The sequence below is a fragment of the Nerophis ophidion genome, linkage group LG02 (assembly GCF_033978795.1).
Source record: "Nerophis ophidion isolate RoL-2023_Sa linkage group LG02, RoL_Noph_v1.0, whole genome shotgun sequence".
Lineage (NCBI taxonomy): Eukaryota > Metazoa > Chordata > Actinopteri > Syngnathiformes > Syngnathidae > Nerophis > Nerophis ophidion.
In genome coordinates this window covers 31,970,383-31,984,522 of record NC_084612.1, presented here as the reverse complement: position 1 = coordinate 31,984,522, position 14,140 = coordinate 31,970,383, and the positions used below count along the sequence as shown (strand labels likewise).

Here is a 14,140-nt window from a genome sequence, read left to right as displayed (position 1 = left end):
AATGAATGTTTTCTCTTCAGAATAATTCACAAAACATGCAGTAACAAAAATTGTTAATTGGGTTAATTATGTCTGCATTTACCCTTATCACACATTTAATATTTAAGGAGCGATAATGAAGATTGTGCATTAAGTTGCCATACCGTACCAAAATGGTATCGCAATGGTATTGCGGTAACAACTCGGCTGTAGTTCTCCTATGTCCCTAAAGGGGCAGCACTTTCTGTAAAGTCAATTACAATACACCAGCGAAGAAGAAAGACGAACAGAAACATCCTGTTTGATGAAGGAGGTCTTGGAAAGGCGAGTTAAACACATATACTTCCTTCCTTTTTCTACCTTTGAATTATTGTGTGGCCTTAATTGTTTTTATTTCCAACTAAAACTAGTTATGTTTCTTTCAGACGCAACGTATTCGCTAATATAACACATTCAAACAGTTGTTCTGTGTAAGGGTATTGTCATTTAGCTAACTTGTTTAGTTTTACAGCAGACAAAGCTATCATATCTGTATAACTTTCACCAAGTTACGTTTGGCTGTGTTTTCAAGCGAGTCTCATGTTCCTTTACTCGCTGTACATCAACTGTGGTTTAATGACTGTTGTCTTTCATGATAGCAGAATCGATTCGGTGCTAGCCGTATATTATATTACGCAATTTCGTACTTATATATTGCGTAGGGTATTTCGTTTTTATAGTCTAGATTACATGTATGTAAACAATCCTACTCGCATATTACAAAGAGAATAAATCCATACAATTATTGGAAACAAATCAATGTGTATGTATGGTACATGTTTTAGATAAGAGCTGTCTCTGTTAATTCCAATCCATCCATCAATTTTCACTGCTTGTCCCTTGTTATGCTTCAATTTGCAGGCAAACATTTGAGTTCCAATTACCCCTGCCATAAATTGGTGTCACAAATAATACAGTGGGGCAAACAAATATTTAGTCAGCCACCGATTGTGCAAGTTCTCACACTTAAAATGATGACAGAGGTCTGTAATTTTCATCATAGGTACACTTCAACTGTGAGAGACAGAATGTGAAACAAAAATCCAGAAATTCACATTGTAGGAGTTTTAAAGAATTTATTTGTAAATTATGGTGGAAAATAAGTATTTGGTCAACCATTCAAAGCTGTCACTGATGGAAGGAGGTTTTGGCTCAAAAGCTCACGATACATGGGCCCATTCATTCTTTCCTAAACACGGATCAATCGTCCTGTCCCCTCAGCAGAAAAACAGCCCCAAAGCATGATGTTTCCACCCCCATGCTTCACAGTAGGTATGTTGTTCTTGGGATGCAACTCAGTATTCTTCTTTCTCCAAACACGACGAGTTGAGTTTATACCAAAAAGTTCCATTTTGGTTTCATCTGACCACATGACATTCTCCCAATCCTCTGCTGTATCATCCATGTGCTCTCTGGCAAACTTCAGACGGGCCTGGACATGCACTGCCTTAAGCAGGGGGACACGTCTGGCACTGCAGGATTTGATTCCCTGTTGGCACAGTGTGTTACTGATGGTAACCTTTGTTACTTTGGTCCTAGCTCTCTGCAGGTCATTCACCAGGACCCCCCGTGTGGTTCTAGGATATTTGCTCAGCGTTCTCATGATCATTTTGACCCCACGGGAAGAGATCTTGCATGGAGCCCCAGATCGAGGGAGATTATCAGTGGTCTCGTATGTCTTCCATTTTCTGATAATTGCTCCCACAGTTGATTTTTTCACACCAATCTCTTAGCCTATTGTAGATGCACTCTTCCCAGTCTGGTGCAGGTCTCCAATTCTTTTCCTGGTGTCATTCGATAGCTCTTTGGTCTTGGCCATAGTGGAGTTTGGAGTCTGATTGTTTGAGGCTGTGGACAGGTGTCTTTTATACAGATAACGAGTACAAACAAGTGCCTTTGATACAGGTAACGAGTGGAGGACAGAAGAGCTTCTTAAAGAAGAAGTTACAGGTCTGTGAGAGCCAGAGATCTTCCTTGTTTGAAGTGACCAAATACTTATTTTCCACCATAATTTACAAATAAATTCCTATAATGTGAATTCCTGGATTTTTTTCCACAGTCTGCTTCTCACAGTTGAAGTGTACCTATGATGAAAATTACAGACCTCTGTCATCTTTTTAAGTGGAGGACTTGCACAATCGGTGGCTGACTAAATACTTTTTGCCCCACTGTAAATACTACACTGTGTTCCAAATTTTTATGAAAAGTACATTTTACTCAAATTTTCGTAAATAATTGATGCAAATATCACTCAGTATAATTTTCAAGTCATTAGCCGTTAGAGTTTAATTCAGATTGCATTGAACAAATATCAAAATTGTAACAGTATTTTTATGATAAGTAAATACAAAAAATAACTCAAAGTCCACTGTTCAAAATCAGTCAATCAATCAATCAATCAATCAATGTTTATTTATATAGCCCTAAATCACAAGTGCCTCAAAGGGCTGCACAAGCCGCAACGACATCCTCGGTTCAGAGCCCACAAAAAGGCAAGGAAAAACTCACAACCCAGTGGGGCGTCAATGTGGATGACTTTGAGAAACCTTGGAGAGGACCGCAGATGTGGGTGACCCCGCCCCCTTCCCCTCTCTAGGGGAGACCGGATGCAATGGACGTCGAGTGGGTCCAACATAATATTGTGAAAGTCCAGTCCATGTACAACAGTGTTTCAAGACGTTTTACAGGCTGTAAAGAACTCAAAATCATCACATGTTGAAGTTTGTAGCATTATAAGACCATATAAATCAAAATGTTTTTGCTCTAAATAACTTTTGATCAAACGGGCTGAGTTACATGTTAATATAGGACCCCTTGCTTGATATCACCCTTGCATCCATTGAATTTGTAAGTTGTTGGATAGTTTCAGCTTTATTTTTTTTGCAGGATGTTAGAATAGCGTCCCAGAGCTGCTGCTTGGATATGAACTGTCTCCCACCCTCACAGATCTTTTGCCTGATGATGCTCCAGAGGTTCTCAATAGGGTTGAGGTCAGGAGAAGATGGTGGCCATACCATCAGTTTCTTTCCTCTTATGCCCATAGCAGCCAGTGACTCAGTAGTGTTCTTTGCAGCATGAGATGAGGCATTGTCATGCATGAAGGTTATTTTTTTGTTGGAAGGTGCGGTTCCCTTTTTTTGTACCATGGAAGAAAGTGGTCAGCCAGAAACTTTATATACTTTGCAGAGGTAATTTTCACACCTTCAGGGACCCTAAAGGGACCTAACAGCTCTCTCCCCATGATTTCAGCCCAAAACATGACACCCCCACCCCTTGCTGCTGTCTCAGCCTTGTTGGGACATTGTGGCCAATCATCCGTTGCTCCAGCCATCTGGGCCAACTAGGGTTGCATGGCACTCATTGGTAAACAAAACTCTTTGAAAAAGAGTCTTCATGTATACCTGAGCACACTGCAACCGTTTCTGCTTGTGAGCATTGTTTAGGGGTGGCTGAATATTAACTTTAAGCACACTTGCAAACTTCTTGAGGATCCTACACATAAGTAATACCTTTTAGCAGCTTCTATCTTAATCTTATGAATTTCTCTGGCAGATACTTTTTTTGAATGTTGCCTTTATCTGCACAAACTCTCCTGTGCTCTGAATTAGCAACACATTTGTTTACGGTTCGATGATCACGCATATGTTTTATTTTGAATATCCAATGTTTTCATACCCTGAGCAGGGTAGTGTACAATCTTATGCTTTTCAGCATCAGACAAGTCGTTTTTCTTCCTCATATGGCTTGAAACCTGTGGCCTGCTTAATAATATGAAACATCACTTTGAAATATTTTTCCTTTGATTGGGCTCACCTGGGAGACTATTTATCACAGGTGTCTGAGACTGATCTCAATGATCTACAGAGCCATGAGACACAATACCACCCATGAGTTCCATGGAAAAAAAAAATAAAAAAATGTCTTTGACTCTTAAATCCAATTTGCATAATAATTTGGGACACAGTGTATACACTCTTGGGCTCTAATAATTTTTAAAGATGATGCTTTTAAATGTAAAGTTATTTTGTATAAGATCTGGATGTACCAAATGGTTCCACTAATAATGTACAAACAATACATAATGGAACATCTGTTTAGGTTGTTTTAGCCATAGAAACACTATATTGTTTTGTAATAAGTTTTTTCTCATGCAGGATGACTTTCCGTTTCTGCCCACAGTGTGGCACAAAGCTTCAGTGTGGTTTTAAATTTTGTCCTTCGTGTGGGGAGAAGATCCCTTGTGCCACTGATGCCGAAAACATCGAAACAACCATCTCGTCTTCTCCTAAAGTTGACGATTCCAGCTCAAGTTACGAGTCTGCAGAGGGTAAGATGGTCTTTGTGATAACACGTTTAACCTCTACCAAAATCCAAATGAGCCAACACAAGAGCTGTAAAATATAAAACTGCTTACCATAATAAACTACTAGAGCAGGACAATCTAACTAAACATATCCTTTTTCTTGTTCTACAGTGCATGGATTTTTAAGTTCAAGTACGGTCTCTCCTCGTCCTGCACTGCGAACGACTCATAAGTCCTGCCATCTGGACAGAAAGCGCAAATTAAATGTGAAAGAATCCCCTCCCCACGTGACACAAGGTAACTCAATTTATGGTCTTAATTGGTTCTGTGACAGAGCTCTTAACTCAAAACACTTGTATTTCAAATCAAAATCTCCCTCTGAAATTAAATTGGTTCTTGCCCTCACCCCTGAAAATAGCACCTTTTACAAAAAAAACATTTAGATAAAAAAAATATTGCATGAAAAACTACATTAGTTTATGAAGTAATGTAATAATCTACAGCGTTTATATTGGAGAGTGAACTTCTATGGTTTCTCCTCCTTGCTGCTTTGCCGTCAAACACACAATCAGCAGCTTTTCTATATTTCCATCTATAAATTTTCCCCATTTCGATATTATTTTAACAACCATTGCTGGCGTTAGACTCATTCTTCTTTAGTATGGTTCAGATTAGATAAATAGATAGTAATTTATTTATTCCTTCAGGAGAGTTCCTTCGGGGGAAAAAAATTAACAGTGATTTTGCCAAATTTGTAATGTTTTTTGATTATTTCTTTCTTAAATTCAATTAATATCATCCACTTCTTAGCACTCTTCACCATACAACAAGGTTATGTCCATCTCTTGCTATAAGTTGATGCTAGTGAATAAAAACAGATGTTTTGGGCGGATCCTACAGGTTTAACTGTGACATTTGCTACACCAACTAATGGTGGGAATGCTTGTAACTCAAATTTTTGTTTGCAACTAAAAGCATAATATTTAACCAAGAGACAGCTCTTATCTCAAAACACTCTTAAGTTGATGTACCACTGTAATCCCTAAATATTTTTAGTCATATTCGAATTACAATTTACTTAGAATATTGGATACAGACCTTGTGTTGGATCTCTTTGGACTTGCAAAACGTGTTAATTCTGAGTGGCCTGTGATTGTATAGTTAATGTTCTATTCATTTGTCCTGATAGGTGACAGTGCTGAATGCCCAACATCTTCACCTAAACAAAACCCAGTCAAGCGTGGCGTTAAGCAGGCGAGGACAGTCGGATCCCCGTCCTCTCGATCTGGTACACAAAGTATAAAAAAACACAATTGCAAACAATTATTTGATCTCTCATCCGTCTACTTTTTCTTCAGTAAGAAAAAAGGCGACACTCGTTCAGACTGCGGCGGAAGGAGAGAAAGGCACGAATGAAGCAACGAAGACAGCACAAGAATCCACGATGGACGTCTCAGCTCTGGCTATTTCCTCTCCTGGTTCTTCACCAAACTCTAAATCTCTTTCCAAGGGTAAACAAACAAAACTGCAATTTATTTGCACCTGCACTATGAAATTATAAACTGTAATAACCATATAGAAATGCCTCTAAAGTGAGCATTGTTATCTTTGTTTATCAGAGGTGGATAGTAACATGCTACATTTGTTCTGTTAAAATTACTTAAGTAACGTTTTGGATAAATTGTACTTGTCAGTGTCGTTTTAATGCAACATCATTTTTACTTTTGCTTCAGTATTTTTGTGAAGAAGATACCCGGCTTGTAGTTTGTTACATTGACTTTCATTCTGTTCGGCTCAGTAATTTATATCATCATAAAATTTATTCAGAACCTATTGATTACTGTTTGCAAAGATTTATTCATTTGGCTCATATAGAGACTTCTTCTAGCCGGCACGGTCACGTCTGTTTCACCAATCAAACATAGCCTTGCAGTCACATGACTGCACTCATTCTATACACTGCAAAAAAGGGACATGCCGACAGACGAGGCAGCACAACTCTTCAATGTTTCCTTACAAACTAGAAAAAAGAACATTTACATCATGTTCTGTCATCTGTCAGTAGAAATGTTCAGAATTTCACCTCCAACTACAGAGAACATGTTGCTGTAAGATGTAGATTTTTTTTTATATGTTTTAGCTGCACATATGCCAACATTAGCCCTGTTATAACATCTCAAGTGACTGTAAAATGTGCATCTTTTGTAGTACACGCTGTAGTAGTGTCTCTCTATCTTTCCCACACAAACCACAGTTGTGCAAATAGTTACTAAATAAAGCAGAATTTACTTACCATTACTTTAGTAGTTTTTTTTACTGAATACTTACTCAAATAACTATTTGGATGACAACTTTTTATTGTTACTTTAGTCATATTACTGTAAAGTTTTAAAGTTTGTTGATAACTAACTGGACTGAATGGATGTGCAGGCAAAAAACACAGTAAAGCTAAGAAGGCAAGCAGTGTAAAGCATTATTTGATTTCTCATCCACCCACTTTTTTTTCAGTGAGAAGAAAGGCGAGACTCGTTCAGACTGTGGCGGACGGAGAGAAAGGCACTAATGAAGCAACAAAGACAGCACAAGAATCCACGATGGACGTCTCTGCTCTGGCTATCTCCTCTCCTGGTTCTTCACCGAACTCTAAATCTCTCTCCAAAGGTAAACAAACAAAACTGCAACTTATTTGCACCTGCACTATGAAATGATAAACTATAATAACCATATATGTAACAAAATGCCTCTAAAGTGGGCATTATTATCTTTGTTTATCAGAGGTGGGTAATCACATGCTACATTTACTCCGTTAAAATTACTAAAGTAACTTTTTGGATAAATTGTACTTGTCAGTGTCGTTTGAATGCAACATAATTTTTACTTTTGCTTCAGTATTTTTGCAAAGCAGAAACACTGCTTTTAGTTTGTTACATTGACTTTCATTTTGTTCGCCACAGCAATTTATATCATCATAATATTTATTCATAACCGATTGATTACTGCTTGCAAAGATAATTTCATTAGGCTCATATAGAGACCTCTTCCAGCCGGAACGGTCACCAATTTAACATAGGCACGTTTGACTCCATTTCACCAATCAAACGTAACATGGCAGTCACATGACTGCACTCATTCTACACACTGCAAAAAAGGGAAATGCCAGATGAGGCGGCACAACTCTTCATTGTTTCCTTACTAACTATATGCTGCACATATGCTAACATTACAACACAAAAAGGGACTGTAAAATGTGTATCTTTTGTAGTACATGCTGTAGTACTGTCTCTCCCACACAAACTACAGTTGTAGTGCAAGTACTATTTAAAAATAGTTACTAAATAAATCAGAAGTTACTTACCAGTACTTGAGTTGTTTTTTTTACTGAATACTTATCTAGATAACTATTTGGATGACGACTTTTTACTTTTGCCTAAATCATATTACTCAAAACTTAAGTTTTAAGGTTTGTCGATCACTAACTGGACTGAATGGATGTGCAGGCAGAGAACACGGCAAAGCCAAGAAGGCGAAGAACACGCCTGCTTTGGAGCCACTCGAGGACGCCATAGAGGTGACGGACACAACAGGCAGGAAGTGGACGTTGGAACGGCTGCTGTCTCAGAGCAAGACGGAGCTCATGTATGAAGGTGACGTTTCATGAGTTATTTTATCTAAGGACCGTGAATTACATTTGTGGCGCCCCATGTTGATTGTGCTCAAAATGTTACGGAAAACATGCTGGCATACATGTAATTGAAATATATTCATTATATATAGCTTGTCGAATGATTACGTTTTTTATCTGAATAATCACTCTTTTGAACTATCATTAATCATTGCTGGCAAAATTTGAATTAACGTTAAAAAAAGACCCCAACAATTTTATACAAAATATACACAAACATTAAGAAATATATATTTTACTATTACACTTAATTAATTTGCTCAAAACTTGGTATCAGTTTTATCTAAAGTCCCATCGGGGTGTATTCTGAAATGAAACTTGTCACAGAGCACACCAGTTACACCAAATCTGAATTGGGACTAAAAAAGTATATGATTGATGGTGATTAATTGATGATTTCCGTACTCATCTCCTCTCTGATGTATGCAATGTCCTGATCACTGACCGTACAACAATTTTTTTAAGTAAACATCCATGGATAAGGTAAAAGAGGGGTCAAAATAAATTCAGTGATTAATCTGCAATGATACATAAGTACTGCAGTAACATTTAGTGATTAATTACAAGCGTTAACTCGTTAAATTTGCTTTTGTCCCGGTAACGGCGTTTTTCTAAAATTGTGTTAATCAAATTTCACGATGATTTTTGACATTTTGAGTTCATTTTAACTTTAAGGTTAGACCTTTTGGACTGACAGCGCCACCGTGTGGTGTATTTTTTTAGAAGTATAGTAGTACAGGCATCCCAAAAGATTTGACACCTTTTATATACACGAGGGTCTTAATTTTTTCACATGACTGTCTCTTTACGTCCTTTTATTTTTCAGTTGTTCAAAACGGACCCGCCTCCAACGAGTCCACTTACGTCCTCAAAATGGTGAGCTTTAGTCCTTTTGTTGTCTTGCTGAGCTCGTCAGGATGTTGACATAGATTGTTAATGAAAGCAATTCAACAAAATACGATTCCAATTAACATCTGACTGCTGCAAAAACAGTGTATAGCTGTTCATTCTTCATACACAATTCTTGGCCACAGCAATAAGTAATTATCTGCATAATCTAATGATTCTAATAAGAGTTTTGTCATATATTCTACATGTATAATAATAATGCACACAACTGTAGTGCCTCATACTGAGCTACTAATATTTTGCCCTGCTGTATGGCTAAATTATGGTCAGCAAAATGTTAGAAATGTTAGCCACAGTAATACATTTAATACCAGTGCATGATCAATGCAACACATTTATTATTCTAGGGCGCGAAAGATGGAAGAATCTTTAATGAACAGAACTTTCTACAGAGGGCTGCAAAACCTTTATCTGGTGAGAAGTTACACTTTTGTTTTATTAGTGAATAACATATACACACATTTACCTATATTGGAAGATTTTAACGTTATTAACTGTTTGACTCAAAGGGCCGATGAGCAAGCGTGTTAACTATGAACTGCCATTATAACACTACAGTTGTCTCTTTATAGTCAACAAGTGGGCCAAGCAGCACAGTATGGACTTGCTTGGAATTCCTTCCTATGTCGGCTTTGGTTTCCACGCAGATTCTTACAGGTGTGGACGTTAACATCATTTTTTTCCTTACCCCCACATTGGGATTATGATGACTTTGATGTATTTGTTTGGAGTTAAAATTGTACATCTTAACACATCTGAAAAGGAGTTGAAAAAGCACACCTTATATATAATCTTACCCCCTTCTCCTTGACTTTTAGTGATAGTTCATTCACAACATAACTTTTACCAGTTTAAATCATGTTCGCTTCCTATGTGAAAGAAAGGAAGGTGTTGGGGGAAAAAAATATGATATAACTGAACACTTCATACTTGATCAAGTAATAATCTAACAATGACCTGTTTGTTGGCATTGATTTATGTCAAAATGTTTTTTTAGGTTCTTGATTTTCTCCACCATAGGCCAGCCTCTGCAGTCCATCATGAAGGACAACAAGCTTCTTACAGAAAAGAATGTTCTCCATCTCACCTGCAGAATAGTGAGCATCCTGTCCTTTCTCCTTCACGGAGCGCTTTGTGCATCTCCTACATGATGTCTTCTCCTGTCACAGCTGGATGCGCTTCACTATATCCACTCCAACGAGTATGTTCACGGTGACGTCAAGGCTGAAAACATCTACATCCAAGCTGGACACTCCACTCAGGTCAGGAGTCTTTATATTGACACACAGTGACTGAGCGTGAATTATTTTGTTGACTGTTGGCTGTGTTGTGTGCGTGTTCAGGTGTATTTGGTAGGCTACTGCCACGCCTTCAGGTACTGTCCCAGTGGACAACACGTGGAGTATCGCGAAGGCAGAAGAGCGCTCCCCGAGAGCTCCCTGGAGTTGATCAGCTTGGACTGTCATAAAGGAGTTGGTAGGCTGACCGCTGTACTGTATAAGACAGGACATTACTGTATTCTACATGATTATAAAGTGATCCTTTTTACAGTCAGTCCCTCCAGGATTTTGCCATCGCACCAATTCATGCAAATTCAACCAAACTTTTCAAATGCTCAGTTTGGTCCAAATTTTCCTGTACATTTTGGCAGCACAGTGGTACAGGGGTTAGTGCCTGTGCCTCCCCAGGTACTCCGACTTCCTCCCACCTCCAAAGACATGCACCTGGGGATAGGTTGTGTGAATGTTGTCTATCTTGGTGGCCCTGCAATGAGGTGACGACATGTCCAGGGTGTACCCCGACTTTCCCCCGAATGCAGCTGAGATAGGCTCCAGCGACCCCTAGAGGGACAAGCGGTAGAAAATGGATGGATTTTGGCCAATCATCGACAATTTCATCAATTGAATTTGTCTTAGCAGCACTCAAACGGAGCTCAACTGACAGATCCCTGCATCTGTCTTATTTACATTGACAAGATTCATTCATTCACTCATTTACCAACAAAAAAACACCAGTCTAGATCGCTCTTAACAGTTACTCAATGATCTCAGCGGAAATGCAGACAATATGTTGGAGCAGGGGTAGGGAACCTATGGCTCGCGAGCCAGATGTGGTTCTTTTGATGACTGCATCTGGCTCTCAGATAAATCTGAGCTGACATTGCTTAACATAAGTAATAAATAATTCTACTTGTGATAAGTGTTAAAAATAATGTTCAAAACATAAAACATTCTCATGCATTTTTAGTCCATCCATCCGTTTACTACCGCACCTGTTTCTGAAGTTGCGTTAAGAAGTTATTTACTTATTATTGGTTAGTGTGGGGCTTGTCGTCCTGGGGGTTCTTCAGACCACCCAGCACCAACATGGGAGCCCGTTTCAGGGTTACACTGTTTTATTTTTCAATAAGACTCTCAGTTGCTTTCCAGCAATTGTATTTTTCTCTTTTGTTCTCGCTCGCGCTCTGGTTCCAGCCCCAACCCCGTCTCTCCTCCTGGCTGCTGCTTATAAAAGAGCGACAGGTGATTAGATAACAAGGCTCAGGTGGGCCATCTACACAGCTCTCGCTGATTTCGAGGCCGGTCCTGGCGCACCCCATTTTGCTGCAGGCCGGCGGGCCACGCCCCCTCCATAGTTAGCTTCAGAATAACAATGTTATTACAAAGAATAACAGACCTATTATACTCTAGAAATTTTGGTCTTACTTAAAAATGCACATGTTTAGTTGTGTTCAGTGTTTGAAAAAATATTATATGGCTCTTACGGAAATATATTTTAAAATATTTGGCTTTTTGGCTCTCTCAGCCAAAAAGGTTCCTGAGCCCTGTGTTGGAGTATTAATGAAAATTTAGCATTGACTTTCAGCTGTAAAACATGTACGAATGTGCACGAGATGTTTGGCAAAGTGTGCACGACAGAGCAGACATCAAACATAATAACAACAACAATAATGAGACAGCCTTTGGTTGATACAGTTTGTTTTGCAAAATAAGCACGCACTTGGCAAGTGTGAATTGGTCACGTGTAAACAATAAAGACGCCAACAGACGGAGCACGCGCTGTTGGTTGATAATTATTAATTATGCTAAGGCTACATTTACACTTTGACAAAAGAATATATTGAAAATAATTAATAACTATTATATTTAGGTACACTCTTCAAACATGTTTACAAAAGTACATATTTTTAAGAGAGAATACTGGGAAATGAAGCTTGAATATATTTGTGAGTAGGCAGTGTACAGCTGGCATACAAAGTGTCATTTTTATAGTATTGTCCATTAAGATTATTTGTATTGTTTACTTGTCTTCAGCATACATTATTTTCAAATGTGAAGGCTGAGATATCATTTTTAGTCTTTTCCTTGCAGCAATACACATGTACTTTGTTGTGGCTGAGTAAAGCCTGTTTAACACATTTTTGTGTGCCATGTTAGTCAGATGCTTTTCTCAGTCTTTTTTCTGTTCATAATTTACTTTTTCTTCAGCAAATTTCCATAATATGATTACAGAGGGAAAACCACAACAATTTATTGCAACTTTAAGTGTATCCCACAATTTTATTGTGACAAACACCTAAAACCACTTGCACTTTCCATTTTAGAATAACATTAGGCATCCCCTGGGGGGACTTAATACACTTCTGTCAATGTTCAAAAATGTTTAAGTTGCAAATTAAAGCATATTTTCTTGGATTTTATATGATAATGTGCTCTTTGGGGTCAGGGTTACAAAAGGCACTTAAGACACTACAAATTCATAAAATTACTTGCGGACATAATGTCATTGAAAGAAATAAAGCCTTAAAACATTGCAACTTTTTGGAAGTCATGCATTTGGTCAAAAAAGGCAGAGAAATCCTGGACAGATTGTAGTGATTTCAACAGTTCAAGAGGGTGTGGAACATTTGATGGTGACACAATACTTTTCTGAAATGACAACTTGAAAGTTTACCATTATCAATCTTTTAATGTCCACTGTAAAAAAATGTTTTAGTAGTAAGTACGTTTTTGGCACAACTTCAACATTCTTCTCCCCCCCCCCAAAAAAAATATCTGTACACTTATTTCTTTGGATGCTTCCTGAACTGAGTTCCCGTAAGTTTTAAAGTTGACTTTGAGCCTCTTTCAGCTCCGTCGCGGCGCAGTGACCTCCAGTCTTTGGGCTACTGCATGCTGCGCTGGCACACGGGTGCACTGCCATGGGGGGCCCTCGTTGAGCCGGACAAGGTGGCCGCCCTCAAACACAGGTGAGGGGAGGATAGAAACGTTGCCCTGCAACATTTCCATATACATGCCCCATTTCTGAATGCAATGAATTGAACGTTGCTATTTTAGGTACATAGACGACGTTCCAGCACTGATGAGTCACTGCTTTGGGTTGAAGAGGATTTCCAGTAAGTTTATTTTCAAAAAAATATTAACCACAAGTAAGTGGTCACAGACTTATGTGTGTGTTTGTGATTAGATGCATTTCAGAGCTACCTGACTGCAGTTTCAGCTCTCCAGTACACAGAGCAGCCGGACTATTCGGAGCTGAAAACTCCGCTCTGTGCTGCTTTGTCTCAGCTCGGCGGGTCGCTGAACGAACCTCTTGTCTTCTAGGACACAGACACAGGATATGTAGAACAATTTTATCTGCAGGAGAAATAATCTTTCCCTGTGACTTGTGAATAATGACTGCAGAGTTAAATTCAAGGGGTTTTAGATTTCATCTTGTATTTTTATTTTATTTATATCTGTGACTGCTTTTATTGGTGCTGGTGCTCATAGACAAAGGCTGGTTGACTGTGGTGTTGTTGGAGCTCTGAGCCATAGCAAGTTTCATTGCTATGCTTGTAGGTAGTTAATAAGCTCAAGATGCCTCCTGGAGTTGTGCTCATGAAGAAATAAGTTGTCTGATGTCCATAATTATTCAAAAATGAAAATGTTTTGTTTATCAGCAACTCTCTTTTTTTGGAGTTTGCAACACATTCTCACATTGAAAGCACTGGCATTAAATGCTTTTCACTATTAAGGTTTAAATTTGTGCATGGTGTTTGGTTTTCTGCTACACAAAATGTGAACAAACATCACTTTTACAGGTCTGCAAATGATCCCAAAATTCTAAATGTGCATTGTAACAATTTGACAGAAATAAAAAAAAAGTTTTGCCCTTTTGGAAGTTGTCTTCACTTCTTAGTTAAAAGATTTTATCCAATTCGATGTTATTCAAAAAGACCAGAACGC

At 38.4% G+C, this 14,140-nt stretch overlaps 1 protein-coding gene across 2 annotated transcripts; it reads left to right on the top strand.

Annotated features, from left to right (window-relative positions):
* Positions 1-114: 114 nt before the first annotated feature.
* On the top strand, positions 115-14,071 carry vrk3 (VRK serine/threonine kinase 3). 2 transcript variants are annotated; one of them, XM_061881644.1, is made up of 16 exons: positions 115-303; positions 4,173-4,345; positions 4,493-4,618; positions 5,511-5,609; positions 5,680-5,832; positions 6,830-6,982; positions 7,819-7,965; positions 8,830-8,879; positions 9,260-9,326; positions 9,485-9,569; positions 9,910-10,009; positions 10,082-10,174; positions 10,256-10,388; positions 13,044-13,161; positions 13,250-13,308; positions 13,380-14,071. In XM_061881644.1, exons 1-16 carry the CDS (start codon positions 284-286, stop codon positions 13,514-13,516), a joined length of 1,713 nt encoding a protein of 570 aa, XP_061737628.1. In that variant the 5' UTR covers positions 115-283; the 3' UTR covers positions 13,517-14,071. The 2 variants fall into 2 exon arrangements, with proteins under 2 accessions (XP_061737628.1, XP_061737636.1); XM_061881652.1 differs by lacking the exon at positions 4,493-4,618.
* The last annotated feature ends 69 nt before the right edge of the window (positions 14,072-14,140 follow it).

Bases quoted from the DNA above. Each gene is read 5' to 3' on its own strand.
- vrk3 (XM_061881644.1), top strand. From the start codon at position 284: ATGAAGGAGGTCTTGGAAAG. The intron at 6,983-7,818 runs GTAAACAAACAA...ATGGATGTGCAG, and splicing joins CTCTAAATCTCTCTCCAAAG to GCAGAGAACACGGCAAAGCC. The intron at 13,162-13,249 runs GTGAGGGGAGGA...TTGCTATTTTAG, and splicing joins GTGGCCGCCCTCAAACACAG to GTACATAGACGACGTTCCAG.